The 18338-nt window shown below is 52.0% G+C and overlaps 1 protein-coding gene across 1 annotated transcript in view; it reads right to left on the bottom strand.

The window, feature by feature from the left end:
- The window catches only part of Scn4a (sodium voltage-gated channel alpha subunit 4), a 30631-nt gene extending 19900 nt beyond the window's left edge, over window positions 1–10731 (bottom strand). Inside the window, exons 1-11 of the mRNA XM_038325640.1 lie at window positions 10459–10731; window positions 10249–10367; window positions 10049–10138; window positions 9636–9764; window positions 9108–9199; window positions 8372–8686; window positions 7096–7159; window positions 6776–6917; window positions 5032–5241; window positions 3907–4057; window positions 987–1225 (exon numbers count right to left, since the gene is read on the bottom strand). Of these exons, the coding sequence (XP_038181568.1) occupies window positions 987–1225; window positions 3907–4057; window positions 5032–5241; window positions 6776–6917; window positions 7096–7159; window positions 8372–8686; window positions 9108–9199; window positions 9636–9764; window positions 10049–10138; window positions 10249–10367; window positions 10459–10731 (1824 nt within the window). The remainder of the gene's footprint in view (window positions 1–986; window positions 1226–3906; window positions 4058–5031; window positions 5242–6775; window positions 6918–7095; window positions 7160–8371; window positions 8687–9107; window positions 9200–9635; window positions 9765–10048; window positions 10139–10248; window positions 10368–10458) is intronic.
- Window positions 10732–18338: the final 7607 nt, after the last annotated feature.

The raw sequence follows: 18338 nt of genomic DNA, 5'->3' as shown, positions 1-18338 counted from the left end.
TCAACAGCATGCCTAGGTACACATTGGGTCCCTCCCAAGAGCCGTTTCTGGCCATAGCAGGTGCCCAAACAAGCAACACAGTGTGGATATTGGGTAGACAGGCAGACAGGTCCTGCCCATCACCACACCCTGGCAGCTGTGCCCTTGCCTCTCTTGCCCAGCCTGGCCATGGCTGCTTTGGGCATCTTCACAAGATGGACATACCTGCTTTGAAGACTGGGGATTCTGATGCCATGGTTCTTATGCCCCCTACCCAGTGCTGGTACCATCCCAACCTTCCCTCACATGGCACACTCTCTGAACTTGCCTCTCCCTGGAATAACGGGAGCCTCGGAGCCTCTTGTCCGTTTGCCGTGGGTGGGTGGGTGGGTGGGGTGGGAGGGACTGCAAAGGGAATTGGGGAGGGTGTGGTGCGGTGGAGCAGGACTGGAGGAGGAGGCAGTGGCTTTTCCCTTTGTCAGGCTCCAGTGGGGCGGGCTACGAGGTGCTAATGCCCCTAATGGGCAGGGATAAGCAGTGGGATCAGAGCGTGTCAACAATAGCTGGGCAGCAAAGGGCTCGGGAGAGCACTCGGTGGGGCTGGAGAACAGGAGGTCTCTGGGGTGAGGTAGATCCCCCGGCATTTGGGTGTCTTTGGCTATATGCCCTCACTCCCAAGTCCCTTGGTCTCTTTTAGGACCATGGCAGTCTAGGATAGTTGAGAAACTTGTTACCTAGCCCCACCCATTTCCACGCCCTTACTCCCTCGTCCCCAATTCCTAGATGTGGCCTGGATCCCAGACCTCCGGGAGTCCTGGTCTCAGCTCACCCCACTCTCCTGGTTCCCAAATGCCTTGAAGCTCAATCGCCATATTCCCCAGACCTCCTCTGCACTGTGTGACCTGTGCCGGCTGTCCCCAAGTGCCCCTATGCTTCCACACAGCCCAGCCAGGCCCACTCTTCTGTCCTGTTCTCCAGACGCCCGTCCTCTCCTGCCCCTTGCTTACCAAGTTGCCCACGGAGAGCACATTGTCAAAGTGCTCGGTCATGGGGTAGTGCTCCATGGCCATGAAGAGAGTGTTGAGCACAATGCAGATGGTGATGCCCAGGTCCACGAAGGGGTCCATGACGATCAGGTGGATGATATGCTTGAACTTCACCCACGGGCCACAGCAGTTCCAAATGAGCACTTTGTGTGCACACTTGTACCACCACGGCGGGCACTTCTGGTGGGCTTCTTCCAGCTCTGGGGGTGGGGGTGGGGCAGGTGTCTGATGAGGAGTCTCTGCCCGGCTTGACTCTTACTCCTCTAGCCCGTTGCTCCTGCTCCTATCTCCCACCCTTTAGAACTCCACATCCCAACACTCCAGTCGCTCGCAAGGTGAACCCCACTGCCATCTTCCTCACAGAATCCCTCACAGGACATCATCCGCCAAAGCTCCAGCTTTCCCTATGCTCTGACTCTTTTTTTTTTTCTTGTGGTTTTTTTCGAGACAGAGTTTCTCTGTGGCTTTGGAGCCTGTCCTGGAACTAGCTCTTGTAGACCAGGCTGGCCTTGAACTCACAGAAATCCGTCTGCCTCTGCCTCCCGAGTGCTGGGATTAAAGGCGTGCGCCACCACCGCCCGGCTTGCTCTGACTCTTGTACCCACCCCCTCAGTAAGGCCTTCTCTAGCCACAGGACCAGCCCCTCAAAATCCCACCCACAAGCCCCCTCCCTCCGAGCCCTGCCCTCTTAGAGTTCAGCCCCTCAAAGCACACCTCCTTCAGAAGTCTTATCCTGAAACCCTCCCAGCACTCTGCTTTGCGCCCTCAGCAAGCCCATTGTTGCACCCCACAATGCCCTCCTATAGAGGTATATTTTCTGTGTTTTAATAAATAAAGCTTGCCTGAAGATCAGAGTGCAAAGCGGTTACACTAGTCAGCCACACAGGCCAGGGAGTGGTGGCTCACACCTTTAATCCCAGGAGACAGAGGCGGACAGGTCGCTGAGTTCAAGGCCACCCTGGGCAACACAAGATTGAATCTGTCTAACGCAAAGGTGTTCCCAGCACTTGGGGTCACATGACTTTAATTCCAGCAATATGGCTGGGCGGAGACAGGAATTTAGTTGAGTGTGGAGTTTGAGGATTGGTGGAGACAAGATCTCTCTCACCCTTTTGGTCTGAAGATTTGGAAGAGGTAAAGAGTCTCTCTAGTGGCTTGGCTGTTTTGCTTTTCTGATCTTCTGGTTGGACCCCAATATCTGTCTCTGGGTTTTTATTATCCATGCTACACCCTTCCTCCCCTTAGTGATCTGGAGCTGAGCTACCTGCCATCCTCTCGGGTTTGGGATTCTGTCAGGAAAAAGACATACCATGGTCTCTGACTGGGTTCCAGAGTCTTTAGGAAGCACTAGGGGTACACTTTAGGGGGTACACCTTAGGGGGTTAGTCCTCAGTGCTGCTGGCCAGAGTTCCTGAAACTTTTCCCTCCCTGCTGCTGGTAACACTAGTCACCCCAGACTGTCCCCAGCATAAACACCTTTCCCTCTAGAGTGACTTTCTGGAAAACCCTTATTCTTGTTACCCCCAATCTCTGGGGTCTGTTCCTTTACCTGGCCTCTGAGGCCTATGGGAGTAGCCTCCCCCTAGGCAGGTTCTCCAGTACTTACTTTTGTAAACTTAAGAGGCAAATACTATTGGTGCCACCTATTTTGCAGGTGAAAGAAATTAGGGTAGGTGGCAGTCCCTTGGAGAACCTGGGTAGGGCTGGGGTCCCACCCAGGAATGAGAAAGTGAACCTCTTTCCTTGGCTCTCTATCTCAGGCTAGTCTACCTGGGCTTCTGTAGGTGTCCTAGCATCTGAGATCTAAAGCCTGAGAAAACAGATGCAGGGAGCTTCTTGGGGCAATCTGCCCAGCATTCCTGGACCATTTTCCCTGGAAGAACACCGTCACCTGAATGCAGAGGTAAGTGTGAGATGGAGCCCTATAAAGGGTCACAGAGTCCTGAAGAACCCCAGACTCTGCCTTTAGAACAAGGCAAGCCCTAGGAAGTGGCGGGGTACCCTCCATCTCTGGGTCAGAGATACCTTTCTTTTTCTCTTTCTCTCTCTCTCTCTCTCTCTCTCTCTCTCTCTCTCTCTCTCTCTCTCTCTGTCTCTCTCTCTCTTTCTACAGGGATTTTCTGTATAACAGCCCTGGCTGTCCCGGAACTCACTTTGTAGATGAGGCTGGCCTCGAACTCACTGAGATCCACCTGCTTCTGCCTCCCAAGTGCTGGGATTAAAGGCGTGCGCCACCACTGCCCAGCCCTTGTTACTACTTCTTTATTCCTCTCCTGAGACTTGGGGGTACCACAGGACTTGTGGGGAGTCTGTAATTCTACCTGAAGGAATTTATTTATTTATTTATTTATTTATTTATTTATTTATTTTATTTTTTTTGGTTTTTCGAGACAGGGTTTCCCTGTAGTTTCTAGAGCCTGTCCTGGAACTGGCTCTTGTAGACCAGGCTGGCCTCGAACTCAGAGATCTGCCTGCCTCTGCCTCCCGAGTGCTGGGATTAAAGGCGTGCGCCACCACCGCCCGGCTACCTGGGGGAATTTAAACATTGACTTTTAACCTTCACCCAGGAAACACTGGAGTAGGTTCTGGAACACCAGGCCTTCCTGGTTAATATTATTAGCCCGTCCTTCCTCGTTGCCTTGGCAGCCCCCAAACCCTCCCGGAAGCCCCTAGTTCCCGCAATGGCTTGGCCTTGCAGCCAGAAATGAAGCAGGTTGCAGGACTATATTTATCCCAGCTTATTTCTTTGCTGTCAATATTAAGTTACTGCCCTCCTGAAGCTGGGTCCAAGCAGGCCCCACCCTGCATCTCAGGAGACTTGAGAGGCTTGGTGGGCAGCGTAGGCAGAGTGGGAGGGGGGATGGCGGCACAGGACACTTACCCTCCATAGCATCTGAGATGGCGCTGTCTGCGCTGCAGCTCGGCCTTGGGGGCCCCTTCTCCCCGGACGTGTCCAGGCTGCCATTGCAGTCTTTGTTGTAGACTGGGTCCCCGTCTGCCTCCCCACCTTCCAGAGCCTGGGCAGCCTTAGCCTGTAAGTCAGCAGGGGTAATGAATGAGAAGTCTCACTCTGAGGCAGGGGGATAGACACGTTGACTCTCAGAAACTCTTACTGAGCCTTTTGGATGAAAGGCCTTTATCTTAGTTGATGTCATATCTAGTGCATGGAGAGAAGGGGCAGCCTTCAGTGGTGGTGGAGGGACGGGGTAAGGACAAAAGGACTGAAGACCTTGGCCCAGAAGACTCTCATCCCTGATTCTCTGCTGGGCCCTAGACGTCATAAGTACATGAGAAAGCGGGAAGCTGTCCCGTGTACAACCTGGGGTCCTGCCTCTGACTCAGCAAAAACCCAGAAAGCACAAAGACCTTTAATCTGGAGGAAAGTTTGCAGTTCACTGTACCAAACTCCTCGCTGTGTGATGGGGAAACTGAGGTATCCCTTCCACTAAAGCTCCCAACCTGGAGCTTTCTGTTCCTTTATTATTATTATTATTATTATTTTTTTTTTTTTTGGTTTTTCGAGACAGGGTTTCCCTGTAGTTTCTAGAGCCTGTCCTGGAGCTAGCTCTTGTAGACCAGGCTGGCCTCGAACTCAGAGATCCGCCTGCCTCTGCCTCCCGAGTGCTGGGATTAAAGGCGTGCGCCACCACCGCCCGGCCTTTTATTATTTTTTTTATATTTATTTATTATATATACAATATTCCATCTGTGTGTATGTCTGCAGGCCAGAAGAGGGCACCAGACCTCATTACAGATGGTTTTGAGCCACCATGTGGTTGCCAGGAATTGAACTCAGGACCTTTGGAAGAGCAGGCAATGCTCTTAACCACTGACCCATCTCTCCAGCCCCCTTTCTGTTCCTTTTGCTCCATAACCCTTCCCTCTTGCCCCTGCTCCGCCCTTATATTCCTCCAGCCTGCCTGGAAGGAGCCAGGAGTTAAGCAGTCCAGGCCAAGGCCAGGGAGACCCTTGGTCCTCACCCCAAACTCCCTGCCTGAATCCCCACCTTTTCTAACTCCTCCTGATGTTTTTTGAATTTCTCAAGCATCTGTTGAAACTCCTCCTCTTTCTCCTGGTCCTCAGCCAAGGTAGCTTCATTCTGCTCAGCATAGGCCATGGCCACCACGGCCAGGATCAGATTGATGAGGTAGAAGGAACCCAGGAAGATGATGACCACGAAGAAGATCATGTAGGTCTTGCCAGCTGCTCGAAGGGTCTGGGGATGTGGGGAAAAGGAGGGAGGGTCTCATGGCCTCCATGGGTCCTTCTACATGGTTGTTGCTTAGGTAGGTGGGCAAAGGAGGGGGTCCCTCACAGAGTCTGAAGACAAGGTGTGTCCATCCTTCACAACTCAACCATATTCTGGGGAACCTCAAAATACGTGTGAGTGACCTAGGCATTCTGGTGTCCCGGATCAGAGCCGTGGGGAGACCAGGTAGGCACTCTGAGGTCAGAAAACCAGGATGGACAAATAGCAAACGGCTTGAAACCTTGCTTTGCCCCAGAGCCTGGTACCAAGGAACTGTTCAACAGATTGTAGATCTATGATTGCTGTTTTTATTAATCTTGTTAGAAACACTGCCAAAGGTCAGAAGACACCATTATTCCTTCTCAACCCACCTGCTCTACCAGCCGTAGACATCAAATGCAGGCATCCCTTGGTATCCTGGGAACTGGTTCCTTGGATACCAAGATCTGTAGATGCTCATCCCCCTTATATAAGGAAAGGGTGTAGTGTTTGCATCCAACCTAGGCACAGCCCCCTCCTCTAGTCCTCTCTAGACGATCCATGGTATCTAATACAATGTAAGTGCTACATGTACAGTTGCTGGGTCTTCTAAATTATGGAATCAAAATCTTTCCCCATAGGATATTTGTGTGTGTCCTCCAAACAGGAGTCTCCAGTATAGGCACATTTTTTTCATCTGAAATACTTTCTCTCTTCTCTCCTCTTTTAGTTTAGTTTGTTTTTTATTTGTTTATTGATTGATTGATTGGTTTTCTGAGACAGGATTTGTGTAGCCCTGGCTGTCCTGAAACTCAATCACTCTGTAGACCAGGATGGCCTCAAATTCGGAGACTCACTGCCTGCCTCTGCCTCCAGAGTTCTGGGATTAAAGGTGTGTGCTACCATTGTTACCACTGCTGAAATACTTCTCTTTATCTCTCTCTCTTGCACATTGCTGGACCTTGTACACACTTGGCAAGTACTCTACCACTGAGCTATAGTCCCAGCCTTTTGTTTAGTTTTTCAAGACAGGGTTTCTCTGTGTAGCTCTGACTGTCCTGGAACTTGCTTTGTAGATCAGACTGACCTCTCTAACTCAGTGATCTGCCTGCCTCTGCCTTCTGAGTGCTGGGATTAAAGGTGTGCACCATCACTGCCCGCTCCATTTTTTAAAAGTATCTTCTATCTGTCATTGGTTGCATCTACATAAGTGAAGCCCACAGATATGGAGGGCGAACTACCATTGTGTGGGGGCAGAGTTAAGTTCCTGAGCTGTCCTAATGGTTTTTCTGAGGCTTGTCGATTCTTGGGTCCAAGTCTATAGCAGGCCCAGACCTCAGTTCATAAAGCAAAAATAGAAAAGGACTGTGGTTTGACTCTAGCCAGGTATTCATAAGAACCCATAGGGGAGTCCCCTGGAGGAGATGGTGCAGTGGGGACCTGGCCATTGGGGGTGGGCTCTGAGGAGCAGCGGTGTAGAGGGTATGTCTGGGGCAGCAGGGCAGAGCGAGGGCAGCTGTACCAGCTGGAAAAGGTTCTCCCAGTAGTCCTGTGTCATGAGGCGGAAGAGAGCTAGGAAGGCCCAGCTGAAGGTGTCATAGCTGGTGTAGCCATAGTTAGGGTTCCGTCCAGCCTTTATGCATTCATAACCTTCGGGGCAGTGCCTGGTAGTGAAAGGGGGGACTGGATTAGGGAGGGGAGAGAGCTGAGGACAGATGGAGAACTCTGGGTGGAGGATCCCCCATATGTCCTCCAAACACCACTGGTTCCCCCCACACTCTTATCCACTCCAGATGCATGGTCCTAATGGACCCCCACTTCCCAGGATACCCCACAACTCACCCGGCATCACTGCTATTCCCACAGAGCAGGGCATCATTGGAGCCCTCCAGGAAGTAGAAGTTTCCTTTGGGAACCAGAGGCCACGAAGAAGACATGTTACCACACATGCGCATACAGTAAACACACGCATACAACACGCACCTGTGGACAGACCTGTGTGACCAAGGCGGCCACACAGATACTCCATGTGTGACCCCTCCCATCTTTAACAAACAGTCCCAGATTCCAAGCTCTCCAGTAGATAAACTGCAGGGGTTCAGCACTAAGTCTCACCTCACCGGCTTGGCACTGACTCTGGTTATGAGGTCAGAACTCACCAGGAGCTGAACAAGGGGCAAGGGTCATGTGTCTGTGTGTACATTAGGTTACCACACACTTATTTAACTGTAGGGATGAGTTAGAATCTAGGGGCCACAGTGAAGGATGAACACCATTCCAATATGCAGACACTGTTAGTACCAGAGACTGAGAATGTGTATGAGTGTTGCATGTATCCATAAAGAACAGGCATGTGAACAGGACACGCTCGTTGGCAGCCCTACCAGGAGGGGAGCACGGAGTATGGGGAAGATGGGGAAGAAGAGCAGAGTGCCCAGGCTACAGAAGGATGATGGACTGTGTCTTTGTACAGCGAGAACTCTGTGTGTGTGTGTGTGTCAGGGAAAACTCGGTCTTGTTTCTCAGCACCAACTGCACACTTTTTTTTTTTCAGGGAGTCTCTTATTGGGACCTGGGGTTTGCCAGTGAGGTAGGATTAGCTCACTGTACAGGGTGCCCCTGAGATCTGCCTGTTTCTGCCTCTCCAGTGCTGGAATCACAGGCATGTGCCACCATGCCTGGAAGCTTATGTGGGTTCTGAGGATTGACCTCGAGTCCTCAATCTTGCACGGCAAGCATTTATAGATTGAGCTATCTCCTCAACCTCAGCAGGTGCGGGGTTTTAGACAGTGTGTCATCATTGCTTAACCCTTGAGGGAAGTTCTGTCATACTTCATTTGATAGGAGAGGATCTTTTTGTTTTGTTTTGCTTGTTTTTGGAGACAAGGTTTCTCTGTGTAACAGGGCTGGTTGCCCTGGAATTCACTCTGTAGACCATCCACCTGCTTCTGCTTCCCAAGTGCTGTGATTAAAGGTGTGCACCACCACTTCCCGGTGATAAGAGAAGGTTCTGAGGGTCATGACTAACTATTGGAGGCTAGCCAAGCTGGTCAGTGATAGATCTAGGCTTATGTCTTCTGCAAGAAGCAGCCAAGACAAGGGCTGCCTCACTTCTCACCTTCATCGTTGATGTAAGCATCCCAGTCAAAGGTGTAGTTGCTGGCCCAGCTCTCCTGGCTGCTCCAAGTGTCGTTGCCGTACCACGTGTCATTGCCGTACCACGTATCATTACTATACCACATATCATTACCATACCACGTGGTGTTGGTGTCGTTCATGGGCGGGGGCCAGCGCACGCACTTCTGACGCAGGTTTCCCATGAAGAGCTGCAGCCCCACCAGCGCAAAGACGCTCAGGCAGAAGACGGTGAGGATCATGACGTCAGACAGCTTTTTCACGGACTGGATCAGGGCTCCTACAATGGTCTTCAGCCCTGGGCACGGCAAGGGTGAAAGCGTCAGCAGGGAGAAGGGTGGGATGGTAGCGACTCCACCCTGAGCCTCAGCCTGAGCCTCCACCAACTCCATCTCTGAGGCGGATTTTGCTCCTCATAGCGCCTTCCCTGAAGCCTTCCTATGGTGACCCTTTCCTGAGCACCTCCTCTATGCTGAGCTTGGCTTTGCCTGGAGACGAGTGACCTCGAAGATGCAATGGGCAGCTGTCTGACCCTCAGAACTACACAAAAGCATAGAGAAATTCTAATAAATGTCACCATGCTAGTGCTCCCAAGTGTGTTCTCCAAGTGTTGTCATTAGCCTAGGTTAGACTCTTAGAACCTGAGTGTTCACTTCTAGGCCTGAGTACTGTGGAGGGGGCATGTTCCCCAGGCAGAGGGTCCCCACACCTCCCAATACCTGGGATAACCGTGATGGTTTTCAGGGCCCGCAGCACACGGAAGGTCCTCAGGGCTGAGATGTTGCCCAAGTCCACAAACTCTGTCACATACCTGAGTGGGAAGTTAAGGTGTGTATTATGTGGAGGTGTCAGAAGTGGGGCAGAAATCAAGTGTCTCTGGGCCCAGAATGAGGAGTCCCAAAGAATTCTTGTAATGGGGATTATCACAAGGAATGGGGCAGCGGGTCAAATAACCCCCAAATTTCCCCTTATAGCCCAAGATTTGAGAAGAACAGGCTGAGCTTGCTGCTGGAGATCAGAGAGACAAGGACAGCCCTGCTCACCCACTGGCTGTGTGGCGGAGTGTTAGGCTGTCCCCTAAGATATGAGGAGGGTACGCTGACCTCTGGGCAGGGCCCTTGGAAATGTCCTGGATGGTGTGGCTCAGTCTGTACAAGTCATGGCCCGGGCCACCACCCTCCTGTCAAAGCCCCCTTTGGGGCTCACCCTTCTGGCCGCTCCCACCCCAGCCCTAGGGCCCCGCTTACGCCATCGTGATGACACTAAAGTCCAGCCAGTTCCAGGGGTCCCGGAGGAATGTGAAGTCGTCAATGCAGAAGCCTCGGGCCAACATCTTAATAAGAGACTCGAAAGTGTAGATCCCAGTGAAGGTGTACCTGACAAGGAGAGGGCCAGTCAGGGCCATGGATGTCACCTGGATATGTGTGTGTGTGTGCGCGCGCGCATGGCAGCTGTGGGCCTTAGAGGAGGGGCACCAAGATGGCATATGGCTACCCAGGGCTGAGCACGTTGGTGAGGGTGATTGCATGCCCTCCCCCACCCTGACTTAAGGCATTAATGGTCACAGGGACTGTGTGTCTTTCCTGAAAGACAAGAGCAGTGTCGCTCTGAGCCCTCGGGATACGGACCTGGAATAGGGAATCTGGGGAGGGCGACTTACTCCACGTCCTTGGACCAAGATGGCGGGTTGCTCATGGTCATGAACACACAGTTGGTCAGGATGGTAATCATGATAAACATGCTGAATAGCGTGAGGGTGGGTCAAGGAAAGAGAGGGAGGAGGCAGCTGGGAAGAGGAGGGCACAGGAAGGTCTCCTGCCCACCCCTAACCTCCCCACCTTTCCCACTGGGGCAGGATATGCATGGATGAGCACCTTGATGGCCACACGCCTGACGATGCTGAAGGGGCTCAGCATGTAGAGGGCAGGCGTGGCGGAGAAGCGGAAGATGGCCTTGCCTTTGTTGAGCACAATGAAGGTCTGGGGGAGAGAGAGAAACTGAGTCCGAAGGACAGACAGACAGACAGATGGACAGGAGGCACAGAAAGAGGGAGCCCTCCCACACCCGGACCTTCTTGTCACTGTAGTAAGGGTCCAGGTCCTCCAGGGGGATGCCGATGACTTCAGGTGGGGGGTCCCCGTAGATGAGCGGTAGGTTCTTGCCGGCTTCCAGGTCACTGCGTGGCTTCCGCTCAGGCTCCTCGATCTCCATTTGCTTATTCCGCTGCAGCCGGGCCTCCTCCTCCACTGCCCGCTGCTCTATAGCTGCCAGGGACTCGGGGGTGAAGGGGCGCAGGCAGTGGGGACCCAGGGGTACCAGGGTGGGCAGAGATGAGCTGGCCATCCTTGCATCCTGGGCTCAGGGGCCAGAAGGGTGGTAGGCAGTGGGGCAGCTGCAGCCCGTAGTCCTGGGGTTCTGGGGATCACCAATTCTCTGGGTCTACTGTGTCCGCCTCACTTCCTGCCTGCCCAGGGATTGGGCCAGGGAGGTGGGTGCACAGGTCTTGTTGGGGCTGGGAGATGTGCCTGCAAGACCTGGGCTTGCTGCCGCACAGGTTCTGGGCAGGAAGCATCCCCCACCCCAGCCTCCACAGTGCACTCCTCTCTCCAAAAAGTTGCGCCACCTTCGGGATCAACAGAAAACAAACCAGATCTGCTTCAGTCTTGGGAGTTTGGGGCCAATGCCCCAGTGTCCTGACAGTTCAAAGTCCAGGAACCGTGTGGCTTCAGCCTATAGGGACACAAAGAGAGAACCTGTACTGCCTGCGACTGCAGGATCTCCAGGTGGACCAGGATGAGGGTCTGGTAGGAAGGCCCTAAAGCACATCTAGAAAATGAATTGCAGCAGGGCAGTGGCTGCCGTGTGGATCGGCTGATACTGGTTAGCAAAGGATGTGTGTGGAGACCTTTGAGGTTTCAGCAAGACGCGGCGCTAAAGGGTGGGTGGGATGTGTTGATGATGTCTGCCAGGGACCATCTCAGAAGAACGTGGGCCCTGTCTGTGTTTGTCATCTCTGCCAGGGACCATCTCAAAAGAACGTGGGCCCTGTCTGTGTTTGTCATCTCTGCCAGGGACCATCTCAGAAGAACGTGGGCCCTGTCTGTGTTTGTCATCTCTGCCAGGGACCATCTCAGAAGAACGTGGGCCCTGTCTGTGTTTGTCATCTCTGCCAGGGACCATCTCAGAAGAACATGGGCCCTGTCTGTGTTTGTCATCTCTGCCTGGAGAGAAGGGAAAGGAAGACCGTGGGGACATAAGATTTCTTTTCCGACTTATGAGGTACTTGGCAGTGGGCTGGGAGAGGGAACACAGAAGGGACCCGGTCTGCAGAGGGTTTCAGCAGCTTCCTCCCATGGTTCTGTGGAATCCAGACCTCTGGCCAGATGCAGTGGAACAAGCAGATGTAAGGTATGGGAGGTATGTGGTGTCAGGAGACCTGGGAATGCTAACGGGGAAGACCAGAAAAGGCGATGGGAGTAAGGAGATGGGCAGTTCCAGCAGGGCAGGGTTTGAGCCCCCAGAGACAGTTTTTGATTATGAACTTATGAACTTATGAACTGGGTATGGGAAAGAAAGTGTTCCAGAAGCCTTGGGTTTTATGGGCAGTATGTGGATCATCTCTTGAGCTAGTCCCTTGGTTTTTCCTGGCCCCTGGTCCCATTTGCCCAGCCTGTTCCCCACAGAAGAGCTGTGCTGGGTTAGTTATTGGAAATGGATTTAGAAGAATGATTCCTTCAGCAAACAGAAAGAACACTGGCCCAGCCGCTCACAACCACTGAGAGGCCAGTATGGGGCTGGAGATGGCTCAGTGGGTAAGTGCATCAAAGGACCTGAGCTTGGTTTCTAACATTCAAGAAAAAAGCTGGGTAGCCACATGAACACATATAATACCAGTGCTGGCGTGGGAGCAGAGACTGGAGGGTTGCTGGGTCTGTTGGTCACTAGCTGAGCTCTAGGTTTAGAAAAAGACCTGTTTCTAAGAAGTAGAGTGGATAGCGATAAAACAGGACAGACAATGCCCTCCTCTGGCCTCTACAAGCACATGTACACACACACACACACACACACACACACACACACACACACACACACAGAGAGAGAGAGAGAGAGAGAGAGAGAGAGAGAGAGAGAGCGTTCACACAGACTGATGGATCCCTGACAGGGACTCTGGCAGACCCCCAGAGCGACATCAAGTCCAGTCCTCTCACAGAAGACCCAGGCACAGCGTCTCTGGTATTGTGCACACTTCTCAGGCCTGGTCAACAGATGGAGCAGATGACAGAGAAAGGCCAGAGCCATTGGGCAGAGATGGCCACACCCCTTGTCCAGTTACCCAGCTGCTTTTCCAGGCTCCAGGGAGTCATGTTTCTGGGGGATGACTCTGCTGGTTCCTGTTTCTCAGCTGGTCAGTGACCCTGCTGTGCGCAAGTGCACATCCACACACTCGGGTCTGAGCTGTAAGCCCTTCACAGAGACACTCAGCCTGTCCCAAGCCTTCCTCTGACCTTACATACATGCTTGCATCTTGTCGTATGATAGATAATGCTGGCTGCCAGATGGCCTCGAAGGGACCCACACAGTCTGAAATCATCTTGGCCACAATATCCCAGTTCTGGTGCTGCTCGCTCTCCTCCACTGGAGCCCAGGGGGGACCACAATAACCCAGCGTCACAGCCTGGCTGGAGGGACCACAATAACCCAGCGTCACAGCCTGGCTGGAGGGACCACAATAACCCAGTGTTACAGCCTGGCTCAGGACCACAATAACCCAGCCTCACGGCCTGGCTCAGGACCAGCCCTCGAGGAAACTGACCTCACCTGAGTCACAGGAGCCCAGGGACAGTCCAGTGTTTCGAGCAGCCTGCCCTGCTCCCACGTCTTGAAAATGATGTGGCCCACCCCACTGGCCCACTCCCTTCTCTCCCTGGGAACACACAAGGTCCCAGCTCTGCCATCCCTTTCACCAACCCTGAAGCCACTTCACGTTTGGAGGTTTGGCTGTGTGAGGGGAGATTATCTGCATTCCCAGTCCTGACACAGTGGCTCACGACTGCCTATAACTCCTGTCCCAGGGAATCTGATGCCCTCTTCTGACCTCCACAGGGACCAGCCACACACGTGGCAAACAAATATACACACGGGCAAAACATTCACACAATAAAAGTAAATAAAGATACAAATTTTGTTTAAAAATCCCGTGCTACGCCGTGAGTGGTGGTCCAATTCCTTTAATCCCAGCACTCGGGAGGCAGAGGCAGGTGGATCTCTGAGTTTGAGGCTAGCCTGGTCTACAGAGTGAGTTCCAGGACAGCCAAGCTATATAGAGACCTGTCTCAACACCCCCCACCCCCAAATCCATGTGCTGCCCCCTCTGGCTCAGCTTTGTTTTGTTTGTTTGTTTGAGACAGGGTCTATCCTTGGCCTGGGCTCAAAGATCAGACTGTTAGCTGATCGCAAAGATTTCTACTTCCTCAGGGCTGGGATTACAAGTATATCCTGCTATGCCCAGTTTTGTCTGTTTGTTTTTTGTTTGTTTTGAGTGGGAACTGAGGAGTGAACTCAGGTTCGTTCTCAGGTTTGTGCAGCAGCACATTTTACTAGCCCGCCTCCCCACCCCAGCGGGGTTTCCCGTGGCTGTTCCCCTGCTTTCTAAAAGCAAATGCTTCAGGTCATCTCATATTTCTTCAGATGTCCACGGCCTCCCCTTAGTATTCCCTTCAGATGACCCCGCCTCTTCTCCCCCCTCCTGGCCTATTAGAATAACAATAATCTGGCCAGATGTGGTGGTGCACACCTTTAGTCCTAGCACCCAAGAGGCGGAGGCAGCAGCTCCCTGAGTTCGAGGCCAGCCTGATCTACAGAGACACAGTGAAATCACCACCATGGGCTGGGCCTTCCACTTATACTCAACACCTGGGCCCTGTGCTTCCTCACAGCCTCTTCTTGTGGCTCTTTTCTGTCTACCGCTCATGGGTGTTCGTCTTCTATATTAAAACCAATGACAGTTCCTGTTGGGGAATATTGTTTTAAGCTGTGCTGCTTTTGTTTACGCTGCATTTGTTTAACTCTGTGAAGCTGTGAGTCTTTGCCTGTCTAAAACACCTGTTGGTCTAATAAAGAGCTGAGTGGCCAATAGCAAGGCAGGAACAAGGCTAGGTGGGGCTGGCAGGCAGAGAGAACTGGTCTAAGGAGAAAAGAGAGAACAAGGAGCGGAGGGCATCGGGGGCCAGCCGCCCAGCTACGCAGTCAGACATGGAGCAGGAGTGAAAGTAAGATATATAGAAGTAAGAAAAGGGAAAATCCCAGTGGCAAAAGGTAGTCGGGATAATTGAAGTTAAGAAAAGTTGGCAAGAAACGAACCAAGCTAAGGCCAGGCATTCATAACTAAGAATACGCCTCTTTGTGTGATTTATCTGGGAGCTGGATGGTGGTCCCCCCAAAAGACAAAAGAGCAAAACATCACACAACAAGCCACCACACTCACACCTCCCTCTGTCTTCCAGTCTTGGAAAGTGTCTCCACCAGCTGTCTCTACTTTCTTACCTTTTGCTCCCTCCTCAACCCATTCCAACCTTGGCTGCCATTGCCCCGCTCAACCGGAACTGCTTTTGTCAAATCGGTAACACCCTCCCAGCTGCCAACTCCAGGGCACAGGTTTCTCTCCTCGCCTCCCATGACCTCTCAGGAGCAGGCAGCCCAGTTGGCCACCGACCCTCTCTGGAATCTCCTATTCTTTCGGCCTCCACGAGATCACTGTGGTGGTTTCTCTTCCTCACCGGTTGTCCCTTAACAACGTCTGTGGTGCGGCCCTTTCTGTGCCCAATCTCTGGAGTCACACAGGCTCAGCCGTCACATGGCTGTGATGACAGAATGTGCCATAGGAACAGAACTCCACACAGGCATAGCTGCTGCCCTCTGGACAGCGCCATGCTGCTGAGAGGCGAGCCCACCCTCCAGGGTTCTACACACTCTTTCTCACGCCAGGAAATGCCACCACTCCCAGTTTCTCTGGTCGATCACCAACATGTGTCCTGAATTCTCCTTTTCTGTCACCATGTGCAAAGCCCTACTAATCCCTTTTCCGCCTTTTCCCAGCTGCTCAGGCCCACGCCAGAGTCATCTCCTGCTGCCACATCTGCCACTTATCCTCCCCGTCAGTCCCACAAGGCAGCCACTGAGATTCCAAAACAAGAGTCAGCTCCTGTTTCTGTTAAAATTCTCTAGTGACCCTCCAATGGGTTTCGAATACAACTCAAGCCTCCCGTGGTGGCCTCACAGGTCCTGATGCTCCGGCCCCTGCCTACTTGCCTCTCTTTTGTCCACTGCTCTTACCCTGGCCACTCCTGTTTTGGCCACTGGCTTTGATCCTGCCTTTGGGATTTTGCCCAGCTCCCCTTTCTCTCTGGAACCCCACAGCACCCCCTTTCTCTTCCCATGGCAGTTCCCTTTCTGTCTTCTATTTCAGAGAAAGGTTTTTTTCCCTCTATTTTACTTGACATCATTTTTCATAAGTTGCAAATGCTTGCCTCGTTTGTTTGTGTGTGTTCTCCAAGGGATGGAAATGTCAACACAAGCAACGACTGTGTCCGTCTAGGTCACCATGGCTAGTCCCAGCACTGGGCATGAGGTAGGTATTTAAATAGAGTCTGTTGCCAGGCTTGGGTGGCACATGCCTTTAATCCCACACTTGGGAGGTGAAACAGTCAGACGTCTACGAGTTTGAGGTCAGTCTAGTCTACTTAGTGGCTACATAGTGAGATCCTGTCTCAAAAGAAACATACCAACAAAGGGCATAGTTAATAAAATGAACAAATGAATGAATGAATGAGTGAATGAGGCCTTGGATACAAGACCTTCTAGGGATCTCATGGACTTTTCTATGCTTCATCCACCAACCCATCCATTTATCCATCTGTTCATCTATCTCTCCCTCTATCCATCTGTCCATCCATCCCTCCATCCGTCTGTCTGTCCTTCTGTCCATCCGTCCCTCTATCCATGTGTTTATATCTCAGAAGCTGAGCTGGCCATGAGTAGGGCTCAGCAATTCACAGTTAAATGCTGATGGTCTGGGGAAAGTGGACCTGAGCACACTTGGCTGTGACAAGATAATACAAATCCTGTCCTCAAGAGGGGTGTTGATGGTGCTAGGGGCGTGGAGGTGAGTGAGCAGTTGCTTCCAAGTGGAAGAGGGATGACTTTTAAAGCTGGGTCTCAATAAATGAGCAATTAGGAACACAGGAAGACAGAGGGGAAGACATCCCAGGGACAGGGGCAGCCAGGGCAAAGGCAGACACTGGGGACGCGTATGGATCGCAGAGCCATTTAGGGAACGGTGGAGAGAGGCCGGATGGGGTTAGGGCTGTTGCCAGGCACGAGGGGACTAGACTTCTTCTTGCAGCCTTGCAGACTCCCTCCCAGTAGGAGGTCAGATGCAGTCACGGCCCTCCGGTATTGTCTACTACCCTTTCCATGCATCTAACACAGATGGCGAAAGCCCTGCTGTTTCTAGTGGCATTGGTGACAGATGAAAGGACAACCACAATGTATAGATGTCCCTGGCAGATACAAAGTGTCAGCAGGACGCATGACACCAGGCAGGCTGGTAGATCTCCATGTGGCTCTTTGGGATACAACAGACTGTAAACATGGTAAGACTATAGCTCCTTCCACCCAACTCTGTCCCAGTCTGTCCCTCAGTTATGGTGTAGGTCCTCAGGGCAACCTCTTCCCAGGGCATTTGAGAATGGTGGTGCTTCAAAGAACTGAGAGAGCAGGCATTCATTCCCTTATCCCACAACAGGGAACTAAGCCTAAGAGAGGAGCCACGACTTTCCAGTCCACAAATTCATTCATTCGCTCAACAAACTTTCTGAGTTTGTGGTCCATGCCTAGCTCTATCTAATCCTGGTCTAGGGCAGAGCACAGGGGAGGTAAAGTCTCTGGCCTCGCAGAGGTTGCATTCCAGAGGGAGGAGGCAGACGGTAAATAGGGGAGCAAATAAGATAATTTTAGCGAGTGATAAATCAGAGGCCAAGCCAAGACTAAAGCCAAGCCCTGAGAGCCAGGGCTGGAGCCCATTTAGAAAGTGCAAAGTCTCATCCAAACCGTCTTCAAAGAGGAAGTTTGGGCGGAAGTGGTGGGTAAATCAGGCCTTCCTGGGGGCCTGGTGTTGGTGAGCCGACCAGGACAGAGGTGGGGGGAGGAAAGATCAGGAATGGTGAGCCAGGCTGAGGCCAGCTGTCCGCAGGCAGGGAGCCGAGGGTGAGGCAGCTCCTCTTGGAGCAGGTCCAGACTGGCGTCGTCTCTCCCTGCGGGACGGCCAGATTGGAACACCCAATTTCAGATATCATCTGACCTGAGGCCTTTTCTCCCCGGCCCGGCCACTCAGGGTGTCCATTCCTCGCAGATGGAGTCTGCGACACTTTGGATTTTCTCCTAAGAGCTGTGGTATAACTCCCCAGCCTGGAAATAATGTAAATTCTTTTCTTCCCAATCTGCATACACCGCAACAAAAATATTAGCCCATTAATACCAAGATTATATTAAAAAATTATGCACCATGGCCACACAGGATTTATCTCAAAAATGCAAGGCAAGCTCAAAAAACTAAGTACTGTAAACTTCTTATCAACAGACTGAAGAAGAAAGTCCACCAGATTGTATCAGTGGGTGAAAGTAAAGGTTAAGAATAAAACCAAATAAGCCCTAGTCCTCATTCACGATAAGACCTTCTACAAATTAGAAAGGAGAGGGACTCCCTCAAGCTGATGAAGACAGTCTGTAAGGAATCCTACAATAACCACTGACTTCAGTGGTGAGAAACCAGACGATTCCAAAAGTCATGACCAAAGCAAAGGTGTCTTCTCACTGCTTTTCAACATGGGACTGAAAGTTTTACCTTTGCAATACGACAAGAAAAGGAAACAAGACATGATGACTGGGAAGGA

Source organism: Arvicola amphibius, chromosome 4, assembly GCF_903992535.2.
Source record: "Arvicola amphibius chromosome 4, mArvAmp1.2, whole genome shotgun sequence".
NCBI classification, from domain to species: domain Eukaryota; kingdom Metazoa; phylum Chordata; class Mammalia; order Rodentia; family Cricetidae; genus Arvicola; species Arvicola amphibius.
This window is presented reverse-complemented; position numbering and strand designations above follow the sequence as displayed.